At 42.9% G+C, this 25,364-nt stretch overlaps 2 protein-coding genes, 1 long non-coding RNA gene and 3 other non-coding genes across 8 annotated transcripts in view; 1 reads left to right on the top strand and 5 right to left on the bottom strand.

Moving 5' to 3' along the window:
• LOC133365646 (transmembrane protein 161B) overlaps positions 1-5,770 on the top strand; it is a 47,177-nt gene extending 41,407 nt beyond the window's left edge. For both annotated transcript variants that reach the window (XM_061587910.1, XM_061587911.1), the window contains 2 exons: positions 935-1,031; positions 4,540-5,770. In XM_061587910.1, the coding sequence (XP_061443894.1) occupies positions 935-1,031; positions 4,540-4,817 (375 nt within the window). In that variant the 3' untranslated portion in view covers positions 4,818-5,770. The remainder of the gene's footprint in view (positions 1-934; positions 1,032-4,539) is intronic.
• An 8,079-nt stretch (positions 5,771-13,849) lies between these two features.
• On the bottom strand, positions 13,850-15,788 carry LOC133365647 (OTU domain-containing protein 1-like). The gene has a single exon (XM_061587912.1). The coding sequence runs from the start codon at positions 15,486-15,488 to the stop codon at positions 14,307-14,309; it is 1,182 nt and encodes a 393-aa protein (XP_061443896.1). The 5' UTR covers positions 15,489-15,788; the 3' UTR covers positions 13,850-14,306.
• A 4,047-nt stretch (positions 15,789-19,835) lies between these two features.
• Positions 19,836-24,451, bottom strand: LOC133364955 (uncharacterized). 2 transcript variants are annotated; one of them, XR_009758063.1, is made up of 5 exons: positions 24,353-24,451; positions 23,470-23,582; positions 21,419-21,569; positions 20,574-20,633; positions 19,836-20,000 (listed from the first exon to the last, which is right to left on the bottom strand). It is a non-coding gene; the product is annotated as an uncharacterized LOC133364955 (long non-coding RNA). The 2 variants fall into 2 exon arrangements; XR_009758064.1 differs by having other exon boundaries at positions 24,388-24,407.
• On the bottom strand, positions 20,219-20,365 carry LOC133365712 (small nucleolar RNA SNORA79). Its single transcript, XR_009758304.1, has one exon. It is a non-coding gene; the product is annotated as a small nucleolar RNA SNORA79 (small nucleolar RNA).
• On the bottom strand, positions 21,263-21,340 carry LOC133365716 (small nucleolar RNA SNORD126). The gene has a single exon (XR_009758308.1). It is a non-coding gene; the product is annotated as a small nucleolar RNA SNORD126 (small nucleolar RNA).
• Positions 21,642-21,719, bottom strand: LOC133365715 (small nucleolar RNA SNORD126). The gene has a single exon (XR_009758307.1). It is a non-coding gene; the product is annotated as a small nucleolar RNA SNORD126 (small nucleolar RNA).
• Positions 24,452-25,364: the final 913 nt, after the last annotated feature.

Raw genomic sequence — 25,364 nt, 5'->3', positions numbered from 1 at the left:
AACCTTGTTTACCTTTCAACACTGTTGTTCACAGCAGTATTTTCCCTCTGGTGGTTCAGTGTTATTACTGCACCCCTGCTAATACTGCACCATCTTCCTTCAGTGATTCCTGCCAATCTGAGATGAAATAATGTGTGATGGCATCATGATTCCACAAAGTCAATTCAGAGTGAGGGCTTACTGCTCTCTGTGTGAATAGGTAACGCTGTTGGTTTGCAGTTGAAGAAAGCTTTAGCACCATCTCCTCCTTTGCATCTTGGTGTAACAGCTTGTGGGGAGAGTTGTATTTGCCATCACATTATCTCCGAGTTACTGGTTAGTGGGTAGAAGAACTAGTGACATTGTAGTTGGAAAATGGTGGTTGTCAATGCAAATGACTGACTTGATTGAAAGACTAGCAGACAATGGAAGTAGCAATTAACAAATTATGTTTTCTGGATTGGAGAAATAGTTTAGCTCTATGGGAGCGGGAGTGGGTATTGGCACAGTTTGCCATCCATCCGTTTGCTTTTCAGGGGGTAATGCTGCTTAACCCTACTTAAGTATATGAGTGGTAAACATATTCCTGATGTAAACCATATACTTGCTTTTGGATGGTGTTTAGGACGGAAATAGCAAACAGATTTCAAATTAAAATTGCATGATTTTTCTGATTATTGTGCTCAGTGTTATGATTTAGTATTTTATTGTATTTTGATATGTATTTTTAGATATTAGCTTGTGACTTTATAATGGTAGTATTTTTTGTAAACTTTAGATTTTTATGTTAAGTGATACATAAATTCTATAAAATAAATAAATTGCATTAGGTGTTCTAAGATATTTGGTTCAGTAATGCCAACAACTATGCTTAACTGCTGGCTATGGTAACTTCTGTGATTGTCACACTCTATTGGCTTGTGTGCTGAATCATCTAATATTTTTGTTGGCTTAGGTGGCCAGAGTATTCTATTACCTTTGCATAATTGCACTTCAGTATGTGGCGCCTCTGGTGATGCTGCTTCACATGACTCTGCTGTTGAAAACTTTAGGTAAGAAGCATCCAATAAAGAAAAAATCAGCCCATTAATGCTAGAGAAAAATCAACTCCTTTGAAATGTGGTGCTGGAGGAGAGCTTTGCAGATACCATGGACTGCGAAAAAGACAAATAATTGGGTGTTAGAACAAATTAAACCAGAACTGTCACTGGAAGCTAAAATGATGAAACTGAGGTTATACTTCGGATACATCATGAGAAGACATGATTCACTATAATAATGCTGGGAAAAACAGAAGGGAGTAGAAAAGAGGAAGGCCAAAGAAGAGATGGATTGATTCCATAAAGGAAGCCACAGACCTGAACTGACAAGATCTGAACAGGGTGGTTCATGACAGATGCTCTTGGAGGTCGCTGATTCATAGGGTCGCCATAAGTCGTGATTGACTTGGAGGCACATAACAACAACAGTGCTATGTTATAAAGCTGTATTAGTTTTGTTCAGTATTCTGGAAGAAATGGCAAGCTAAGATGTTGAGATATGACTGCATGCCAAAACATTCCTGCAGACCTCTGTGCACCTATCACTTACCTCAGTTCCAAGTCCAAGAATGGCTGGCAAAATGTGCATGTATAAGACAGCCAGTAATTAGGAAAGTTCTTGCTCAAAAACAGCTTAAGAATTACATGTATCAGGGTTTTTACATATGACTGTTTTGTTATTATGTGCCTGCAAGTCGATTACGACTTATGACGACCCTATGAATCAGTGACCTCCAAGAGCATCTGTCATGGACCACCCTGTTCAGATCTTGTAAGTTCAGGTCTGTGGCTTCCTTTATGAAATCAATCCATCTCTTGTTTGGCCTTCCTCTTTTTCTACTCCCTTCTGTTTTTCCCAGCATTACAGTCTTTTCTAGTGAATCATGTCTTCTCATGATGTGTCCAAAGTATGATAACCTCAGTTTCACCATTTTAGCTTCTAGTGATAGTTCTGGTTTAATTTGTTCTAGCACTCAATTATTTGTCTTTTTTGCAGTCCATGGTATGCGCAAAGCTCTCCTCCAATGCCACATTTCAAATGAGTTGATTTTTCTCTTATCCGCCTTTTTCACTGTCCAACTTTCACATCCATACATAGAGATCGAGAATACCATGGTCTGAATGATCCTGACTTTAGTGTTCAGTGATTCATCTTTGCAATTGAGGACCTTTTCTAGTTCTCTCACAGCTGCCCTCCCCAGTCCTAGCCTTCTGATATCTCCATTTTGTTAATGACTGTGCCGAGGTATTGATAATCCTTGACAAGTTCAATGTCCTCATTGTCAACTTTAAAGCTACATAAATCTTCTGTTGTCATTACTTTAGTCTTTTTGACGTTCAGCTGTAGTCCTGCTTTTGTGCTTTCCTCTTTAACTTTCATCAGCATTCGTTTCAAATCATTACTAGTGATATTTTTGTAAGGGCACACATGCATTTATGCTTCCTGTTTATGATGTCCAAAATATGCTTGCTGGGCATGACATGGCATATACTAGAGTCTTGGCTCTCCGTCCCCCCCCCCCAAAAAAGATGAAGTGCTGCCCTTGTTAGAAGGTGTTGATCAGCTCTTAATGTCTACAAGTCTCCTCCTCCGGTTTAATGGTGAATCAAGGCCTATACAAGTCTTCCCTAAAAGAGACACTTAAGTTCATTCAAAATATTTGTGCCCCAGAAAATAAAGACAACTTTTACCGGGAACTAGCGTAGGAGATAAGAGAAGATGTTTTTGGATCATGGGCATTAATTGTAATACTGTAGGATAGAGACATTAAAGAAATGCCATTTATTTATTCGTCTTTTCTCTTCCCCTCCCCTTCATACATATACATGTTGATACCAGCACGGCCAGCCCTCTTCTTGTGAATGCACAGGGTTGAGGTTCTTGCTTTCTCCCTTTATCCATCTCTGCTCAGTCCTTATATGTTGAATGTTAGTTCACCTCAGCTCAGATTTCCAACAGCAGTTGTCAAACAGTAGGCAGATATAGTTAGAGATCCCACCCAAGATTTCTTGGGACTTGGGAGATACCAGAAATTTTCTAATTGGGAATCAGACTTCAGACAGCAGAATAGACTTCTAACATATATATTCATATCTTGCACACTACAACTACAGTAGGGCCCCAGTTTACAGCGCTTCGCTTTACAGCAATTCGGTAATACAGCGGTCTCAATTAGATGCAATTAGACTAAAGCCCCACTCATACGGCACTTGTTCCACTTTTACGGCGGTTTTCGGGCATTGCGCACCATTCTATTCAATGGGTTCCACTTTACAGCTGGGGTCCAGAACGTAATCCGCCGTATGAGTGGGGCCCTACTGTATTAAAATGCATTCTAAGTGGTATTAGCCATCATAGCAGAAACAGAAAAAGAGAATACAAATCATTCATTCATTTAACATCAAAGTATAAGACCTCAGGCTGCAGTCCAGTACACACTTATCTGGGAGTAAGTCCCATTGAAACCAGTGGAGCTTACTTCTGAGTAGACATATATTGGATAGCAGCCTTAGCTAGGTTACAACAGGTGAAAGGACTGAGTTAAACTCAAAGTCTTATCACAGAGCCAAAAGTACAGAATATATGGAAATACATCTCACTCATCAGAGGACATGAATGGTATATCACTCCTGAGTCTTTGACCTTCTCCAGCCAGAGATGGATCCTGAGCAGTAAATGATTTGTCTTTTTATACACTTTCTTATCAGAGAGAGGGCGTTTTCCCGTGGTCTTATGAGCTATGCTGCCTGGCCATGCTATCTCTCTGTGCTGTCTCTCTGTGCCATCTACCTGAGACGGCAAGTGCGACTAGCCAATCCTTTTGTCAACAACTAGTTGAGTGTTGTGGTGTTAACCATACCATATAAGGAGTTTCTTCTTATTTGTTTATGTCAGCCAGAGTACATTGGCCAACTGCCCAGACGCCTTATCTGTCTGTATTTTACTACAGCCATTCATAGAGAATTTAGTGCTTTGCTCAGAAGGGGGGCAAAGAAACCCTTTCTGAGAACATTTTTGCTCTTTTGCAGTATACATACCATTGTTTTAAGCAGACTGTATAAGCTATTGCAGCAATAATAAACATATTTTAAACCTGTATGAGCTGAGCCCATTACAATGTATTCAAGTCATCTTTTAAATTTGTGAACCAGCGCATGCTGCCTCCAACTTCACCTTGCGTCTCCAGGCTCAGGCTTTACATACTACAAACAAGTGACAACAGGAAGCAAGAACAATACGTATATCTGGGGCTTGCACATCTGACTACAGAGCAGATGTGGGAATTCCTGCTTCACCTGTTGTTAAGAGCATGAAAAAGGGACATTAAGTTTGTACTGAGCAAAACTGCATTGTGAATCTTGGGGTTCAGGTAGCTATCATCTTTTCATCTTCTAGAAACTAGATTATGCTGTTTGCTATATTAACACCAGTCATAGGCTTGCTTATTGACATGTAATTACAAATGTTCAAAGAATGAGACTATAACCCTTAACCACCCCTCTTATTTTCTTTCTGTAGGCAACTATTCCTGGGGCGTTTATCCAGAATCTACTTCAGATTTACCAGAGGAGAGCAGTCCTCTGAGCAGTTCAGTAAACTCTGAATCTTCATCTGATGAGGGAAAGATGAAGGTAACTGTAGTACAGCTAACTATGACACTGGCTAGCCTGAAGAACATTTTCACTCCGCTCTTATTCAGAGGACTTTTGTCTTTTCTCACCTGGTGGATTGCTGCTTGTCTCTTTTCCACAAGCCTTTTTGGGCTCTTCTATCATCAGTACCTGACAGTGGCATGACTTAACAAGGCAAACATTTAAAACTAGGAAGTCCATGTGCCGCAAGGAGACTAAAGAAAATTGAAAGAAATAACATGACAAGGGGGGAAAGTATCAGTCTTTTCTGTAAATGCTTCCTTCACATTCTTGGACAAATTTTGGGTAATGTTGGAAATTGCAAACGAGTTTATAACTTTGTTACCTAAAATTGTAGGCAACTGCTGAAATCTTTTTGGACTACTTTGAAATATGTCAGATAACCTTTTGACCTTTTGTTTTGATTAACTCCGTGCTGTCCTCAAAACACTGTGTTATTCAGTCATTGATTGGCTGATCTTAGTGGTGTTAAGGTACTAGGGTAACAGTGACTGTGTAGAAAATGAAAGTTCAGCTGAGCCGTATGAGGGGTTGGAGAAGTTACCCTGTTGGAAAAACACAGTTGGCTTTTCTACTGAAAAGCAAGGTCATCCAATAGGACAAAGAAATACTGTATATTACAGTAAAGGAAGATGTTTCAAAAGAGTTTATTGTAAATAAAATGCATGGACTCGGAAAGCATATGTGCTGAAGGACTTGTTTACATATTACAGTAAGGGTATTGTATTGCAATATGTGTCACTCGGTTAATTAATGTATGAATAGTCAGGAGTGTGCCGTTATCAGACTCTAAAAGCATTTCACTCTTTGAGCACTCACATACTTGAACTCATCCTTTAGTAGTTATAACTGAAGAGTAGTAAGGCTTAAAATTGTGACACAGCTTACGACATGTGCCTCACTCCTGCACATTCATATATTAAAACTATACAAAGTAATATAATATGGCGAGGCTTCCACACTATGTGTGAGGCATTGTATCCTATAATGTAATATGTTAGGAAGTCCTAAAGAATTTTCATATTGTAAGAGTAAATATATTGTTTCAGTCTTAACAGTCTTTTTAAAAATAATAAATAGCCATATGAATCCTTGAACATATTGGTGCTAATATTTATCCACAAAATCCATTTGGGTTTTATTGTTCTGCTATTAAGACAAATTTAATTGACTTCACAACAATGGTTGGAGTGGCTTGTTAACACTGATCAAAGACTCCTAAATTTGTTTTGCTAAGTGTGTATCATCAACATAATAGATGAAAATGTTGAAATTTCCATATAATGTGTACTGCACGACGGGCAAGCTTTGAAGAATTAAGTTAATAAGGGCTATGTCTGAAAAGATCCTTTAGTAGCCTTAACCATAAATAAGCATAGCTGCAATGTTGTGTCAATGAAAGCACTCTTGGCAGGAGTAGCCAATGAGGTGCCCTCCAGATGATGTTGGACTCCATCTCCCATCAGCCGTAGCCGGCATGCTATTTCCCTGTTCTAGCACTGTAAGGTGTTTTGTGTTTCAGTGAGCCATCTGCTCTGCTTGGCTGTTACAATCTTATCATAAAGGACACCGATACTAGATGGTGCCAGTGTACCTTGTTCTCTTGTGGCTACCTCTTTGCTTCAGCACTTGTAGTAGCATTGGCGGCGGCTGCTAGACCGTTACTACCCTAGAATACCAATTACAGCATGCGGAGTTGGCTCATGACAATGCCATGGGTCATCGTATCGCACTGGCACTATAATCACTGTGCCCCATCCTAACTGTTCTGCTATCACAGTAATGGTTGGGCTGTGTTAAGAGAATATTAATTAAGCTAGGTGAAAAAGCTCTAGAAGAAACTTCGCATTTACTTGTCTATTTCATGTCTGGTTCACAACATTAAATTGGAAAAAAAATAGAACTAGTGGATATTCTTAAATTGGCTTCTCCAGTGTTTTGCTTATTTTTGCCTTAGGAACTGGAACACTTGTATGGATGAAGAGAGACTTCACAGTGTAGCATGAGAAACACCAATTCATAATAATCATAGCAGTTGTCTCTACTAGTGTAAACTTGGAAATGGGAATATCTGCATAATTTTCCTTACTTGATTCAGCCTGAGCAAAACATCTGAGATGAATCTGTATTTCCAAAATGTCAGGGTCATCTTCTAAACTGGCTGTATCCTCAACACACTACCCTTGTTGGACCTTAAATACTTTATTCACTATACCACATATGAACAGTATAAACACAGCACAGACAAACATGGCAATTGGTTTGTGGGATCAAACTCTTATCAGTGGCCATCCATAAGCCCCCAGGAAGCTCACACGATGGAGACACTTGTCTGTTGTTTGATCATATAATATAGAGGTTTCTTTTTTCTGGCTTGGCTTCTTCACCCTCTTGCTCTTCCACTTCATCTGTAGCCTGTTGTAATAGCTTGTAGCAATTGGGGACTTGCAACACAACTCCATTTTAGAAGAACCATTACTTGTACTTAGTTAAGACCTAAAATATGTTACATTGTCACGCTCACTGCTGGTGTTTATACACTTTTATCAGACAGAGACTGCTGTTAAGGTTATACATTATAAATATTTATAAAGGTAGAGTATTTTAAAGCATGGGCCCAGCTGGCAGCTCATAGATCATAATGAAGTCAGACCCTGACCTAAGTGATCCATACCAGTGGTGCCACCACCATTTGCACTTATTTAAAAAGGGAGAGAGAAGACAAAGATAGATGTCTCAAAAATTAGAATTGGGTCCCCTTATCAGTATGGGTTTAAATGAGGTCTCCAGGTCTGAAAAGGGTAAAGGCAATGAGGTTAAAGGACTGTGTTTAATAACTACAAAAATAGAGAATAACTGCTGAATGGTAGTAAAACTGCCTCTGCTTAAAACGAAAAATTAATTGCAGTACAGTTAGTTAAAACTAGCTTTAAACGTAGTAGGGCTTCATGGAATTCTGACAGAAGCAAATTTTTATAAAACTTGGATCCTAACACAGGCAGGTGAAAAATTACACTCTCACAACGGGGCTTTCCTGCTCTTCCTCCTCGCTGCAGCTGCTTGTGCCCAAGCCTTCCCCAAAAGCCACTTTTGAGGGTCAGGACCCTCAAATGTCATGGTATGAGGCAATACTACTTTGTATGAGCTCATGCAAGTGCACCTTGGGATCCAAATCATTTTATCAAACTTCAAAATATAGATGTCCTCTGACAGTTCTTCATGGGATTGACTGTCCTTTCAAAAAATAGCTCTGACTAAATAAATAAAATATCCAGATTACAATGGTGCTGATTTGATTCACCAAGAGAACATTGCATTTCTGTTATGAATGTTCTCATCCAGTGATTTCATCACCATGCAACTTGCTTGCCCACCAGAGCTTTCTCAGTCATGCTTGTAGAGAGGGTAGCTCTGTGCATGAAGGAATGTGTGCATCAGTGTCTCAATTAAAGTGAATGGAGTAGCCTGCTTGTACAGGATTTCCGCCTGCTGATTGAAGTATATTCCAATCTCTTGTCAGTTGAATTTGCAGAGTGTACACTACTTATATGTATATATGAGCTGGAGAACATGAAGCACGGAGAAAAGATTGCAAAGGAATACAGTATGGAGAAAAGCAGTGTAAAAATTGGATTGTCAGCCATGGCTGGAATCCAGTGCAGCCTTTAAAAAGTACATATAAATGAAATGAAAAGGTATGCAAGTTCAAAAACAATCCATGTTGAAAGGTTTGGGTCTAGCATTTGCCTTAATCTCTAGTGCAGAGCACTGTCTATAACATTATACATGCAGAAGATGTATTTTAGTTTTCTTTAAACTTCTATTAACCTATGATAATTCATCATGATTTTGAGGAAAATTAGGACTGGAAACCTTTCCAGTCTTTAACAGCTATTTCTCCATGTTAGCAGAAACTTCACCGGCTGAATTTCTTCGTGTCATATAATTGGTTTAAACATAGAAGAGCTCTGCCAGGAAAAGAAAAAACCCTGGCAACAGTGAAATACAGAATTAATCTTTTGTTGCTTCATGATACTAGTATACTTTTGTATGTAACTAAACCTCCAAGGCAAATTAACTCTATTTTTTTATAATTTGTGGAGTCAGCATAAAAATGTGCATTGGAGATCATGTATTTTTAAAAGACCACTGTTTTTTAAAATGTTTTCTAATGAAAATGCAGATCCTATAGAAAATATGCTTTAAAGTATCAAGTACCATAAAATGAGAATAGGAGAAAAGTCCGTACACTATTATGGGCTATCGCCCATTATTACAATATCCCTGATAGGTGACCATCCAGCCTCTGCTTGAAATCCTCTAATGTAGAAGAGTCCACCATCTTTCAAGGCAACGTCTTCCACTTTTGAACACTGCTAGGAAGTTTCTTGTAATGTTTAGCCTAAATATTTTTTCTTGTAATTTGAACCTATTGATTTGAGTCTTACCCTGTCTTGAGCAGTAGAAAATAAATTTGATCTGACTTTGTGATAGGCGATATCACCCTTGGCATCCTTGCTGTATGATCTCTTTAGAAGTGGATAATAAATCAGAACATTGTAGCAGTGCTTATTTAAAATAGGCATTTCGTTTGTATGATTTCAACAGAATCTTGAGCAAATGCAGACATATCTAAAGGTATTTGAGCATGCTGAAAACTTTCTCAGAAGTGGTGTTTTTCCGAGCTGTTGTGTGATAAAACCAATTGCTCCCTGATGAAGCATGAGCCAAAAGCATGGCTGCACTCTAGAACAGCCTCTTGATGTGAAATATTTTTATGCTAAACAAAGAAAAGCCTCAAAACATACCTGGAAACAATTTGTTGTGGGTATTTGGGAGAAGGTCAACTCTAAATGGTTGAATCATTTGGATTTGAACAAAACTTAAACGCATAACTTTAACTGAAATATATCATCGTATGCGGGACAAGACAGAACTCTGGTTCTCCGGTAAATAATTTCCCCTACACTTCAAATGCAGTAATATGAAAGTACAATGGTTATGAAAATGTGCATTTGTTTAGTGTTTTTTGAATATCCGATAAAAACAATATATACCGGATAGAATATAAAGCAATGTAATGTGGAATCAAAGGAAATACCAGTGAGCTGATCTGATTGGCAAGGGTTAAAACATATCATGTTCCTGGTTAGCCACAAATCTATATACGCATTTAAAATATTTAATCCTGATTTCAGTTTATATTGTAAGGCTTTTTTATCTTAACAATTTAGATTGGGAGGCTTTATTTTAGACTACTTCATTATACACTTATTTCTGTGGAAGTTACCGTATTAGGAGGTATTTCTGATATCAAGGAAGGTTACAGAAGCCTTCTAAATTAACATGGTTTATAACTCCCATTACAGTTTATTAAAACAATAATCATATTGCCCTGGAGTATCCTGACTACATTTTCCATCCCACAGCCAGTTTTCTGACTCCTTGTGCCTTCCTATTGTGAGATGAGGACATGCAGCAAGGCCAATCTGTTGGCTATCTCAGAGAAACAGGCAGACCCTCTTTAAAATTAAATGTTATCTTCTTCTTTGGCAGATTTCCCTTTCACCTAGCAGAGCAATCCTGTTGTCTGAAGGCAGCATTTAGAAGCAAAACCCAAGTGTCACACACACACCATGAGATCACCGCATACATACCCCAAACCCCTCCTTTCCAAATTGCTTGGTAGGAGGGGAAATGTATTTAAGAGCAGGGCCTGAGGGCCCAAGAGTGCACCTGAGCTCCAACATGTGTAACTACACTCTCAAGGAATGTAGCACAGGCCAGAGGTCAGGCAAGGAGCCTGTGGCTTGGTGCAAACCTTGAGGCCAAGAGATTCCTTCCTGGTTGTTGGTCAGAGTTCGTTCACATCACTCCACCTGCATTCCACAGGCCACTCCTTGGGCCTCGGGTAGGTCATCTCAGCTATCTGTTGTTTCATATAGCAGTAAGGACCTTCTATCTCTTTATTTTAGAGTCATGAATGGGTTAGCAGAGTAATGATCAATGCTGCCACGCACCCAGTAATTTTATATTGCTATTCTTTTCTCTCAATAAAAGCAAGCTTTGCTTTAGCTTGGTTTGGACCTGCATTTCTTGAGATATACACACACTATTTAGGCACATTTCAGGACAAAGCGCCTGGTTTATCCCTAGCAAAAGATGCCTCTCCTCTGAAGGAGGCATGTTTAATGGGATACGTGGATAGCAGGTTCACACGCATTGAGGTTCCCAACAGCTACCTGTGTAACAAGAGGGGTATACAAGTGAGCCAGCTCTCAGAGAGCGAGCAAACAGGGAGAGCTAACAAGTGTTTGGCAGGAGGAGGTGTAGTGGAGGAGAATACACCAGTGGGACTCTCCTGTCAACTTTCGAGGAGGACAGGACAAAGCACAGGCCATTCCAATACAAGCAGAACGAAACAAAAGGCAGCAGAGATTATGGACGGCAAGGATGCTCTAGTGGTGGTGACCTACAAGGTGTGTGCAATGTTTGTTTCCTTTTTTTCAGTTCAGTTCATTGTACTAGCCAAAGGCCATGACAAATACATTAAAAAAGTAAAAACATACGGAGATATGCTGAAGTATACAGAGAACAAATTGCTGTTGCAACCAATACTATAAAAGAATTTCAGAGTTACCATCAGCAAGCTCAGTTTAAGACAATCTCCCAAACAATTTGTAGCAATTTTATCTAGTTCTTTCTTTCTAATGTTTTTCGCAGCAAGCGCAAAAAGAGCCACTTTGTATGTCACATAACCATTAGTATCGCTCAGGAGGAATTGTACTTATTCTACAAGGGCATTCCTTTTCCCTGAGACAAGAGGTTTCCAGAATCTCTCTTGGGGGCCATACAGAGGACAAATTAACATATAATGAACAAAGTTCTCCACCTGACATTGGTCACAAATACACAATCTATTTTCAAATTGCACCTTTTTGTAGCGTCCGTCTAGTACTGCAGTTGGCATGACTTGGAAACATAGTTCCATAAAAGCATTTCTTAGGGAAACTGGCATTAATTTGGTCAAATAACTGGCTCTAAAATGTTCAGTTTTCACAGAAGAGAAGCATGGGGAAAATCTGGAGATCTTAATTAATTGTACGTCCCTTCTAGCATCTATCCAGAAAAGCTAGTCCCTTTGTTTTCTTGCCTGAGGACAACATGGCATACACTAGGAACAAGTGCAAGCTGGTGGCACTGTTAGCAGAACAAGTGAGCAGGCTGGAGCAATGGGTGGCCACACTCAAGGTATAAGGCGGGTGGCCACTCCGCGGCTCTCCAGATGCTGCTGAACTACAGCTCCCATCAGTCACAGCCAACACAGCTCATGGTCAGGGATGATGGGAGCTGTAGTCCACCAGCATCTGGAGGGCCACGGAGTGGCCACCCCTGAGAAGATGAAGAGTTCTTAGAACGCTGGAACAACAGCAGCAAAGAGAAGTACAGGAGGTGGAAGAACAGCAGCATGTTGAAGCAGAAGGGTGTTGAGGAAACATGGAAGTGGAAGAAACTGTGCAAAAGGATGACAGGAGCAGAAGAGCTTGAAGGCACCCCATGCCGGTGGAACTATGGGATGGCTTTCAGGTACCTGAGGATGAGATTGGAGGACAGCCTGCAGAAGAATGACTGGGGACCCCACAGGACAGCAAGTGCGAGAGGTTGAAGCTCAGTCAAGCAAAGGCAATGAAACCACGCCCCATGTCAAGAAGAGTAGTAGTGGGAGACTCCCTACCACATGGGATTGAAACCCAACTATGCTGAGCAGATCCATGGACATGCCAGGTATGCTATCTCCCTGGAGGATGGGTTAGTCCTGGGCCCATATTAATGACTTGGATGAGGAGGTGCAGGAGATGCTTATCAAATTTGCAGATATCACAAGACTGTGTGGGATAGCTAATAGCCTGGAGGACAAACAAAATTCAAAGGGATCTTGATAGGCTGGAGCATTGGGCTGAAGACAACAGAATGAAATTTAACAGGGATAAGTGCATTTTCCTACACCTAGAAAAATGAAACCAAATGCACAGTTATAAGATGAGGAATCTCAGCAATGTTACATGTGAGAAGGATCTTGGAATTGTGGTTGATCACAAGCTGAATGTAAGCCAACAGTGTGATGTGGCTTCAAAAAAAGCAAATGCTGTTTTAGGCTGCATTAACAGAAGTATAGTTTCCAAATTGCGTGAAGTATTAGTTCCCCTCTATTCAGCACTGGTGAGGCCTCATCTTGAGTACTGCGTCCAGTTCTGGACACCGCACTTAGGAAGGTTGCAGACAAACTACAGTGGGTTCAGAGGAGGGCAACAAGGATGATCAGGGGACTGGAAACAAAGCCCTATGAGGAGAGACAGAAAGAAGTGGGCATATTTAGCCTGGAGAAGGAACATAGCTGTGACAGGGTATGGCTGTGACCACCATGAAGGGACCCTGTACTTTGAATCTGCCACTACATTACTGCAAGAGAGAGATCATTTTTTTCCAAGAGGAAAGGGCTTTCTCCTACTCTTGTACTGCCCTATCATTAACCCCAATTTTAAAGGGTCACACATTTTTATCCCCCACCCCGGTTAGCAATTGTTACTCACATAAATCCAAGCAAAACTATACATTTATTCCAGAATAGCTATGAATATTCCTATTATACAAATACAGTATAAATTCAAAGATCACAAAATAAAAAAGTAAAAACTCCATTACTTAATAAATATATCTAGCCGTGTCATTTTGATTGGAAATTAAAGAGGGTAGCTTTTACCTTGAAAACCTTGAATGTTTGACCCAGCAAACCATATATACAAACTTAGTATAAATACATTTTTACATAATACCAGAGTAAGCACATTAGTAGCGATTAGAAAACATCTAAAAGATAGAATGTGATCTAATAAGCCTGCTGGTGCACTGTCAGAAGGCAGGCAGGTGGCATCTATGTCGATAGAAAGAACAAAGACCACATATCAAGGCCATTCTTAAGGAACAATGTCATGTCTTAACATTCTAAACCAGATACTAGTAAAATTAAAAAAGATGGCACCAACCAGGCAATAAAATGAAAAGCCATCTGATCCTAGTCACAACTGGTCTCTGTACCATTCTTGAAATAGCCACGTTCCAATTGTCTGAAGAAATCCTGTTCTGCAGAGTAGTCAATTCATCTCAGAACCTGTCACTTCAAAGTTAACTGCGTATTTAATTTTTTTTAAAAAAGAGGCCTGGAAGTTCTTTGCTTTCATCTAATAAGAAAAGCGGTGAAAATCAGTAGAATAACACGCTTCCTCCCATTTGACAGAAACGCGGCATAAAACAAGCGTTAAGCTACAAGCCATATTAGCAAAAACAAAACACCATAATCCTCTTATTAACTCATTTCTGGTGGTAACAGACAGAGATAACAAGCTAAAAAATATTCTGCCAAAGGGGGAAAAACTTTTAGAAAAGCGTGTACTGGAAACAGAACAAACATATACAAAAGAACAGAATTGTAGGTAACCCGAATATATACAAGTGCTCATTACAAATCTCAGCCTAGGTTTGTTCTTTTCAAGGTCTTGCTCGGTCTGAAGCGCAAGTGCTGGATGCAGAGCGATGAAGGCACCGTGGCAGCGGGCAACCGGCGCGGCGCCCATCTCAGGAGCAGGCGTTCTGCTCAATGTACATCTTCGACAAAGACACGGCCATGGATTTGGCCAGCTCCTCGTCTCTCCTGCGCTGCACCTGCGTCTGCCTGCACCACTCCTCGTACTCCGGATTGGAGCACTGGCGGTCCAGCACGGCGTCGTAGTGCCCGTTGCTCAGCCAGCTCAGCCAGATGCTGCGGCGCCCAGGGTCCTCGGGCCCCAGGTAGTGGGTCATGGTGGCGACGGTGGGGCTCTCGGGCCGGCCGCCGGTGGTGAGGTGGACGTTGACATCCAGCATCTGCCCCATGGCCAGCAGCTCCGGGTAGCCCGCCCAGGTGCCATCCTGGGCGGCGTTGATGAGGAACTCGCCCACGTCGCCCTCGATGATGGGACTGAAGTGGTCCAGGTGGTCGGCGATGTAGTGCACCGTCTGCTCGCGGAGCTCGCCGTGCAGCCGCTGCTCGCCGTTGACGGCCTTGCAGACGGCGCGGTACAGGCAGTTGCCGTCGGGGATGATGTGGAAGCGGAAGCGGCCCTCGTGCCGCAGGTACTTGTCCTGCTTCTCCACCTCGGCCAGGTACAGCGCCAGCTTCGTCGGGCGCGCCTGGCAGGGGCTGTCCTCGTCGTCGGCACCCTCGAGCTCGGCCTCCCGCCGGCGGCAGCAGCACCCGCCGCCATGCTCCAAGGCGCCGGCGGAGGCTGCCTGGCAGGCCGGCCGAGACTCTGCTGCCGGCACGGGCTGGCAGTGCTCGCTGAAGCAGGCGTTGGGCTCCGGCGGCAAGCTGGGCTGGGCGGCGGCGGCCGCGTCGCCCTCCAGCAGCAGCCACTGATGGCTGTGCGGCGCCGGGCCCAGCTCCGCCGCCATGCCGACGGGCTCCGGGCGCGGGACTAGCCTCCTGCGGATCATCTGCGCGGCGGAGCTGTAGCATTGCGGCGGCTTCCTTTGGGCAGGCCCCGCCGGCGGCAGCAGCTCCAGGCAGGAGAAGGCGGGCATGGCGGCGGTGGCGCCCGCTCCCACCACGGCGCTCGAAGTCCCGCCGCCGCCGCCTCCGGTGCCGCCCTCGACTCCCACCGGACTTTGCCCCGCGGGCTCCGGCGAAGGGGAGACCTTGAAGACGACGCCCGGCCCGCTCGCCGCGCCGCTCGCCGCTGACGCCGTGTAATGAGTGACGATGGTGCTGTAGAGCTGCATCCTCGGCTTCTTATACGCGGCGGCGGCGGCGGCGTGAGGAAGGCCGCAGGCGCCGGGCTCGGGGGCCGCCGCCCCTCCTCACAGGCCGCCGGGAAGGATGAGGCGCCCGAGCGAAAGTAAACACGGGCATCCCCCTCCAGGCGCCCCCTTTTCCCTCAGGCCCGGCCGGAGCTGAATTCCTGCTGCGCCACAGCGCTGGGCGGTTCCCTTCTCCCTCTCCTAGGCCCAGAGCCTCCTGGAAGGTACTGGAGGCCTGGGGTAGGGGGCGGGGAGGAGGGAAGGCCGGGCCTTGTTTACTTCCCTCCCTCCAGCACGCTCGCTGGAAGGCGCACGTCCTCAGGGCGGCATGGCTTGGCGCTCGCCCCGCGCCGTGTGCTCCCTGCCCCACCGGCGGGAGGAAGTCAAATAAAAAATGAATAGATAAAAAAGGCTTCTTTGTAAACTGGTCTCTCTTTCACTACTAGCAGAAACCAGTAATGATTTGAAAGGAATGCGGATGAAAGATAAAGAGGAAAGCACAAAAGCAGGACTACAGCTTAACGTTGAAAAGACTAAAGTAATGACAACAGAAGATTTATGTCGCTTTAAAGTTGGGGCCAGTGTGGTGTAAGGTTAGAGTGTTGGACTGCCACCTGGGAGACCAGGGTTCGAATCCCTACATAGCCACGAAACTCCCTGGGTGACCTTGGGCCAGTCACAGCCTCAGAGGAAGGCAATGGGAAACCCCCTCTGAATACCACTTACCATGAAAACCCTCTTCATAGGGTCCCCATAAGTTGGCATCGACTTGAAAGCAGCACATTTACATTTTTTAAAAAAGTTGACAATGAGGACATTGAACTTGTCAAGGATTATCAATACCTCGGCACAGTCATGAACCAAAATGGAGACAATAGTCAAGAAATCAGAAGGCTAGGACTGGGGAGGGCAGCTATGAGAGAACTAGAAAAGGTCCTCAATTGCAAAGATGTATCACTGAACACTAAAGTCAGGATCATTCAGACCATGGTATTCCTGATCTCTATGTATGGATGTGAAAGTTGGAGAGTGAAAAAAGCAGGTAAGAGAAAAATCAACACATTTGAAATGTGGTGTTGGAGGAGAGCTTTGAGCATACCATGGACCGTGAAAAAGACAAATAATTGGGTGTCAGAACAAATTAAACCAGAACTGCCATTAGAAGTTAAAGTGATGAAGCTGAGGTTATCATACTTTGGACACATCATGAGAAGACCTGATTCACTAGAAAAGACAATAATGCTGGGGAAAACAGAATGGAGTGGAAAAAGAGGAAGACCAAACGAGATGGATTAATTTCATAAAGGAAGCCACAGACCTGAACTTACAAGATCTTAACAGGGTGGTTTATGACAGATGCTCTTGGAGGTCGCTGATTCAAACTGACGCCATAAGTCATAGTTGACTTGAAGGCACACAATAACACACTTTCACTCTAGTCAGTCAGTCAACAGTCGTACCCTGTAGTTCTGTGTGTTTATGTACACACATGTACTCAGATACACACGGGGGTGGAATCCAAAAGCCACAGAAGCCTGGAGGACTTACTGAAATGCATGGTGCTGTCAGGGCAGGTCTGTGGGGCAGAAGTCCAGGGTCCCTCTAGCTCAGCAGAATGTGCAGGAGGGACCCCACCCCACCCCACCCCAAATGCATGGTGACTTCAAGTCTAATACCTTGGAAGACAGAAACAAAATTCAAAGGGATTTTGAAAGGCTAGAGCATTGCACTGAAAACAACAGAATGAAATTTAACGGATTTATTTATTGTATTTATATACCGCCTCATAGCAGAAGCTCTCTGGGCTGTTTACAGTAACTAAAAACGTTAAAACAAATATACAAATTTAAACATCTTTTAAAAACAATTTAAAAATTTAAAACAATTTAAAAACACATGATAAAATGCCTGGGAGAAAAGTCTTGACCTGGTGCCGAAAAGATAACAGTGTTGGCACCAGGCACACCTTGTCAGAAAGATCATTCCATAATTTGGGGGCCACTACTGAGAAGGCCCTCTCCCTTGTTGCCAGACTCCCAGCTTCCCTTGGAGTAGGCACCCAGAGGAGGACCTTTGATCTTGAACGTAGTGTACAGGTGGGTTCGTATCAGGAGAGGCATTCCATCAGGTATTGTGGTCCCAAGCCGTGTAAGGCTCTATAGGTCAAAACCAGCACCTTGAATTGAGCTTGGAAACATACAGGCAGCCAATGCAAGTGGGCCAGAATCGGTTTTATATGTTCGAAATGTCTGGTCCCTGTTACCAATCTGGCCGCTGCATTTTGCACCAGCTGCAGTTTCCGAACCATCTTCAAAGGCAGCCCCACGTAGAGTGCTTTGCAGTAATCTAACTTGGAGGTTACCAGAGCATGGACAACTGAAGCCAGGTTATGCCTGTCCAGATAGGGATGTAGCTGGGCCACCAACCGAAGTTGGTAGAAGGCACTCCGTGCCACCAAGGCTATCTGAGCCTCAAGTGACAGAGATGGTTCTAGGAGAATCCCCAAGCTACGAACCTGCTCCTTCAGAGGGAGTGCAGCCCCACCCAGAACAGGTTGGACATCCACCATCTGGTCAGAACCACCACCCACTAGCAGCATCTCAGTCTTGTCTGGATTGAGCCTTAGTTTATTAGCCCTCATCCAGTGCATTGTCGCAGCCAGGCACTGGTGCAGCACATTGGTAGCCTCACCTCAAGATGAAAAGGAGACATAGAGCTGTGTGTCATCAGCATACCGATGGCAATGCACTCCAAAGCTCCGGATGACCGCACCCAATGGTTTCATGTAGATGTTGAACAGCATGGGGGACAGAACTGACCCCTGCGGAACCCCATACTGGAGAGTCCAGGGTGCTGAGCAATGCTCCCCAAGCACCACCTTCTGGAGGCGACCCAAGTAGGAGCAGAACCACTGCCATGCAGTCCCTCCCACTCCCAACTCAGCCAGTCTTCCCAGGATACCATGGTCGATGGTATCAAAAGCCACTGAGAGATCAAGAAAACCGTATTTGCACTACCATATCGCTGAAAAACGTATGTGGCTTGGACACTTGAGAAATCATGGAGCCTTTCAAACTCCAAATTTCAAAAGTTGCATTTTAGACATACAGGAAACAGACACGGCTCCCATTTTTATTATGAACAGGCATGTTCATGTCAGCACGAAACCTACATCCTTAACATTAGGAAAACTAAACTGATGGTCCTTGTGTTGGAATTGGAACATTTTCTTGCCTTTGCTGGGGACATTCCAGCAACCCACTTAGAAACTATCAGTTCCATCTGCTTCCCAGGCATATATGGGCATGTTTCTGTTCTAAGATTGGATTACTTTAATTAATTGCATGCAAGGTACACTTATTTGGAAGGGATAGAAGGGGCGGTTCTTGGTTACTATTGAAATGCTTTGTATAATAGTTGGACAACTCAATAAAATGTTTACAAAAAAACTGTTTCCATTGAGACCAGTTTGGATCCTCTTCTGCTACAAACCTGTTTCAGTAGTCTCCACTCTCATAGTCCCCATGGATGGGGTCTCAGCTACAGGACCAGTCAGTTTTGAGTAGCCATTGTACTTTATACCTTTAATACAGGCTTTGCTAATATGAATAGCACTAGATGTCAAAATAAGCCAAAACATGCTCACTTATGACATCTTGCACAAATTGGATAGCTGACTTATGTGTTGACAAGATTTTAAAACAGCTATTAGTGTTGTCAATGGCATTGGGCTGCATCCAGCTAAATTATACTCAAGTGTAAACCCCTTGAGACTAATGGACTTAACCTACTCATGTCCATTAATTTCAATGGGTTTACTCAAGAGTATGACTAACAGATTCAAAATTTTCACAATAGCAAGAGTAACTTGTGAGTTTACAAAACGAGAGCATCCCACTCTAGCTTCACTAGAAGGCCATTGTGACAAACAGGAGGGTTTATTTATTATTATTAGATTTATATCCCGCCCTTCCTCCCAGTAGGAGCCCAGGTTTATGGAATCAAGGTGTAGTTTTCATCTACAACTGTTAAGTTTGGAAATAAACCTCCCCCCCCCAGAAAAAAATAGGGACATGTGCAATGCAGATAGCATGTACTGCATATATAGGGCAGGATGTAAATTTAATAAAATAGTAAATAAAAATCATTTTAAATTAGTATTTCATATTTACACTTACACAACCACCTCTTCCTTTTCTGAAAACCATTATGCCCATTAATGCACTCATGTAAATTTGGAACTAGACAGTTTCTAATATGAATTGTACACCATTTCCAAAGCTATTCAACATATACTCCATTAGTAAATGTGACAATGATGAGCCACAATTTTATTCACACAAAAGTTTTATTGTGTGTGGTTACACACTTCTCAGAGATTAAGGATCCACTATCTTGTTCTGAGATGTTATGGCAAATTCCTCCATCTTCTATACAACTTTTCTTCCAGAGTGAAACAGGGTGTTCTCCTTTTAAAGCTCATCTCCAACATACCTGTGGAAAGCAATGGTTTAGACATCTAGAAATGTAAATTCAAGCTTCCTGTGGAAGACAAGCACAGCTTGGTTCTTCCATGGAAGAATAACTCAGTTTGGCTTGCATGTCCACATTCCAAAGCCTTTTGTACCAGTCAAGAGATCCCAATGAGGAAACAGCCATCCTCTTCATACACCCCAGTCTATGTTTTTAAAGCTTTATGTTTGCTCTTTTCAGAATGTCTGGCCCCGCAAAATTCAAAAGTGCTAGCAGATGGCCAAATCCATCCAAAGGCACCTTGAGTGAAGAAAGGCCAGTTTCAATATTTGATGACACAAAATCCCACTGTCCAAGGCTTGTGACAGCAAGAGGAACAGTCATCATGCACTTACTAATCCTTACTCTGCCCACCTTTATTTATATTTCAACCTTCCACTGTTCTTTTGATGATCCACTTGCATATAGTTTTTAATCCTGCTTATTATGCATAGTAAATTCTACTACATGAATAGCCACTTCTTACAAGATAGTAATGATTGCTCTGGGTTGAAATGTGTCCCAAGGCAAAAGAGAAAAAGTGTCAATCCTTACATTTTCTAGGGAATGGAGAACACGCCAAACTGTTGTCTCGTCTCTTCAGAATCATCAGCCCTATAAAAACAAGGTCTTTAATCAGCAACCATCCTTCTTTTCATCTGACCACAAAGGATGTCCTTTATGGCTCTTGCACCCCTCTCTACTATAGAAAGTTTGGTTACCATGGAGAGTTAGTGTCATGTTTCCTACATAGAATCAGACCCCAGTGGGCAATTTAAATTTTACTCCTATGCTAATGGGCAAAACGTGTGCATATTTATTCACCTGACAGCCAAAGGGTGCCTTGCACATGGAATGAGTCACTATAAATCAAACACCAGAGTCAAATTTAAATGCTTCTGTCTGTTCAACACCCCTTGGGGAGATAAAAAGGGCCAAGCATCACAACCAGGTACGCTTCCAGTCTGAGAAGGAAGAATTCAGTAACTGAAAGCTTGCGTCAAATAAATGTCAGCCCTTACATTTAGGAAAGTATGCCTAACATTCTGGGGGAACTTACTCTTAAGGGCCCTGCATACATGTCTAGATACATCTAGTTAACCCCTTTATCTTTTAGAAGATAAGTTATTGCTGCATCACACTGCTATGTCATTTCAATTGTCAACATCAAGCCTTGACAAGAATATCCTTAAGTACACACACACCCCAGCATTTTTGTGGAGATGTTGATTGGACATAGGAGAGAACTGCTCAGTGCATGTGTATAATCACAGTTAATCAGGTGAAACACGGACAGAACATGCAGTTCATCACAGCAGGCTCCTAAAAGTCTCTTGCTACCTTCTACTTAGCAACCAAGGTATCACAATTTCTTGCTTCAAGAGAAGCCAAGATCATACCTTTTTCTCACTGTCACCAAAGAGACCAAAGTCTTGAGTTCTGATATCCTAGTAGTTTTCAGAATTTGTTCAGTCCACCTTGCATTGCAGCTGTTCACTTTATAGAACTCTTCAGAAGTATGTGGTGTTCACCCTCCTCCAAACCCATATTCTATGAAAGAAAGCCACCAGTTATTATGACGTATTTATATACAAGACTGTCATATCAGTTGTGCAAATGAGAGATCTGCTCAGGGCATGTGTATAATCAGAGTTAATCAGGTGAAACACGGACAGAACATGCAGCTCATCATAGCAGGCTCTACAAAAGTCTCTTGACACCTCCTTCTTAGCAACCAAAGTACCACAGATTTCTTACTTCAACATTTAAAATATATTAAAACAAAACATCTTTAAAAACAGTTTTTTAAAAAATACAAAAGTGAAAGCATCTTGAAAAGCAATTCCAGCACAGATGCAGGCTGGGATAAGGACTCTACTTAAAGTCTTGTTGAAAGAGGAAGGTCTTCAGTAGGCGCCGAAAAGATAACAGAGATGGCGCCTGTCTAATATTTAAGGGGAGGGAATTCCACAGGGTAGGTAATGCCACACTAAAGGTCCTTTTCCTATATTGTGCAGAATGAACCTCCTGATAAGATGGTATGTGCAGGAGGCCCTCACCTGCAGAGCACAGTGATCGACTGGGTATATAAGGAGTAAGACGGTCTTTCAGGTATCCGAGTCCCGAGCTGTATAGGGCTTTGTACACCAAAACCAGAACCTTGAACTTGGCCCAATAGCAGATGGGCAGCCAGTGCAGTTCTTTCAGCAGCAGTGACATGTTGGTGATACCCTGCCCCAGTGAGCAGTCTTGCCACCGCACTACCATCAAGGGCAGCCCCACATAGAACGCAGTGCAATAATCCAGTCTGAAAAGTTACCAGTGCATGGACAACAGTGGTCAGACTATCCCTGTCCAGAAATGGCTCCAGCTGTCTTACCAGCTGAAGTTGATAAAAGGCACTCTTGGCCACTGAGGTCACCTGGGCCTCTAGCAAGGAAGATGGATCCAGGAGCATCCCCAGACTACAGACCTGCTCTTTCAGAGGGAGTACGACCCCATCCAAAGCAGGCAACTGATCAATTACCTGAACTCGGAAACCACCAACCCACAGCGCCTCCATCTTGCCAGGATTCAGGCATTAGTAATGGATCACAGATCAGAGCTTGGAAAAGTTACTTTTTTGAACTACAGCTCCCATCAGCCTAATCCAGTGGCCATGTTGCCTAGGGCTGATGGGAGTTGTAGTTCAAAAAAGTAACTTTTCCAAGCTCTGGTCACAGTATTGTCTTTTTCTTGGCAACACTTGGACACAACTGAATGACATCAACCCTTTATACTGAGAAGCAAAAAAAAAAAAGTTATTTGGCCAAGAATGTGCAAAATATTAATCTTCCTCCACCAGTAACAGGAGCTACTAACAATCAGGGTAGGCCAAATAAGGCTAGAGGCTTCTACCATCATAACTACTCAGTTTACTATTTGTTTTATTTTAGATAAATAGCACACTTTACTTTATCTCATAAAATTTCTAACCAAAATATAAAAAAATCTTGAACCAACCTCTCAATTTTATCATTTGATATTTTTAAGATTAAAGTTATCTGAATCATCTTTATATGCCTCTCAAACTTTTCATCACATTATTACCATATTTTCAGGCATTTGTTCATAAGCACAAAAGCTGAAAACAGAAATGTACGTACAAGTTCAATTTGCTATTCTTATCTGCAGAAGACGTGGGCATACAAGGTCCCTAGGGCTACATACACCCAAGGAGCTGAAAGGGTTCAAATGCCCACTCTACCATGAAGCTCATAGAGTGGCCTTGGGCCAGTCGCTCTCTCAGACTGGCCTACCTCAAAAGACTGTTGTGAGGATAAAGAGGGGAAGGGAGAACCGTGTATGCTACCTTGAGCGCCTTGGAAAAAGAGGTGGGCTAGAAATTAACAAACATTTCCATTACCTTTGCAAACCTTTGCACAAGAGCTCCCCCTCAGAAAAGCCTTACCTAAATATATGGAGAACATAAAGTTTTGATTTTTACCCAGATGAGCGCATTCCAAGAGGACACAGCACTGCTTTGATGAGAGGCCTCAAGCGGTGACCATCCATTTTTCCTGCCTGTTGAGCACAAGAGGGGGGAGAAGCGTTAACAGAGCACTCAAGCAAACCTCAACTCTCCTCCTAGATCAGACTTTTGACTCTAATTAAGAAGAATTAAATCAGGACCATGATGTCAGGAACCACACAGGAGTACAAAACGGGTTAAAAAGTCTTCTAAGGCCCAGAGTTCTAAGAGCTTCTCCTCGCATCAACCCTCCTTTTTGGAACATAATTTTGATGCGGCACATGCACAACAAGCATTTTGGCAATCAAACTATTATACATCACCTATAATCAATATGATTCCCCCAAAAGGAAGTTAACTTCCCAGCATAGTAAGCGTGGCTAGATTTCTAACCACCCTTGAAAAGACCGACCCCCAAGTCTTTCCGACTAGTAAGACGTTGGCTAGAAGAAACTCCCTCTACCCTAACATGCCCCATCGCCAATGTGGCGCCCCCCCCCCGACAAAAACCTGCAAGCCTCGTCTTCACCACGCGGCCTGTTTTCACTCCGTATCCCATGAAAACAGCAGGAAGAGTATTTATAGCGGGGGAGAGCAGACGAGCGACTGGGCGGACCCAGATGGCTCCCTTGCAGGTTTCAGCACCGAACACGCGCTCCAAGGCGCACCATCCGACTTAAAGCATGCCATGTTGGAAGCAAGCCCCACTGAAATCGATGGGGCATAAGTGCGCCCCAAAATCTCACTACCCAATCCCTAGGTGTGCTGCAATTCTTTCCAAAGGCGCAACTAGAATGGATGGCAAAAACTAATCCAAGATTACCAGTGGATTCGATCTCAGGAACGACCGAGGCTTACCCACAACCAAACACCTGAAGGTAATGAAAGAGGAAGAAGGTAGGCGGGCCAGGAAATGCTGGCAGCCTGCCTTGGGATTGGCTGGGGAGGCAAGCCAATCATGTCTCTTTCTTTATCACTTCAAGGCAAGGATCCAATTTGGAGATTTGTGGGGCGGAGGGTGAGAGGTGCCAGTTCTTTTGCATAGGCTACAGATATGTTCAGAGCTTTGCAAATGGCTAATATGATATTATTTTATAGTTTCCAAGTGTACATTTTAAAGAGGCACACTAACCAACTTTTTCATCCCTCTGTGTTTTGGTCGTTGGTATGTATTACATCAGTGCAGAACACAAGAGCATAAATTTACCAACTCAAGCTATATGATCAATATCAGTACGGTCTGCTTGAAAACCAAGTTACACATTCAGGAAAATCAAATCGTTCAGTCGTGATTGTAAATACGTCTGCATTACAAAATCCTTGCATGTAGAAAACTAACACAGGAGAAAAGATGTAGCCCTCTCCCTGCTAAAACAAAACAAAAACAAAATGCACGGGTACAGGATGGGAAATACCCGGCTTATAGTGCGTGTGAGAAGGACCTTGGAATTGTAGTGGATTGCAAGTTGAACATGACCCAGCAGTGTGATGCTGCGGCAAAAAAGGCAAATGCAGTTTTGGGCTGCATAAACAGAGCTATAGTCTCCAGGTCGAGGGAAGTAATAGTCCCACTATATTCTGCATTGGTCAGGCCTCATCTGGAATACTGAGTTCAGTTCTGGGCGCCTCATTTTAAGAAAGATATAGACAAGTTAAAGCGGGTTCAGAAGAGGGCGATGAGGATGATAGCCGGTATGGAGAACAAGTCTTATGAGGAAAGGTTGAAGGAACTTGGCATGTTCAGTCTGGTGAAGAGAAGGCTGAGGGGTGACATGATTGCACTCTTTAAGTACCTGAAGGGCTGTCACATAGAGGAGGGTACAGATTTGTTCTCT

Source organism: Rhineura floridana, chromosome 10, assembly GCF_030035675.1.
Source record: "Rhineura floridana isolate rRhiFlo1 chromosome 10, rRhiFlo1.hap2, whole genome shotgun sequence".
NCBI classification, from domain to species: domain Eukaryota; kingdom Metazoa; phylum Chordata; class Lepidosauria; order Squamata; family Rhineuridae; genus Rhineura; species Rhineura floridana.
Note: the sequence above shows the minus strand (reverse complement) of the source record. Positions and strands in the feature narration are given on the sequence as shown.

Bases quoted from the DNA above. Each gene is read 5' to 3' on its own strand.
- LOC133365647 (XM_061587912.1), bottom strand. From the start codon at position 15,488: ATGCAGCTCTACAGCACCATCGTCACTCATTACACGGCGTCAGCGGCG.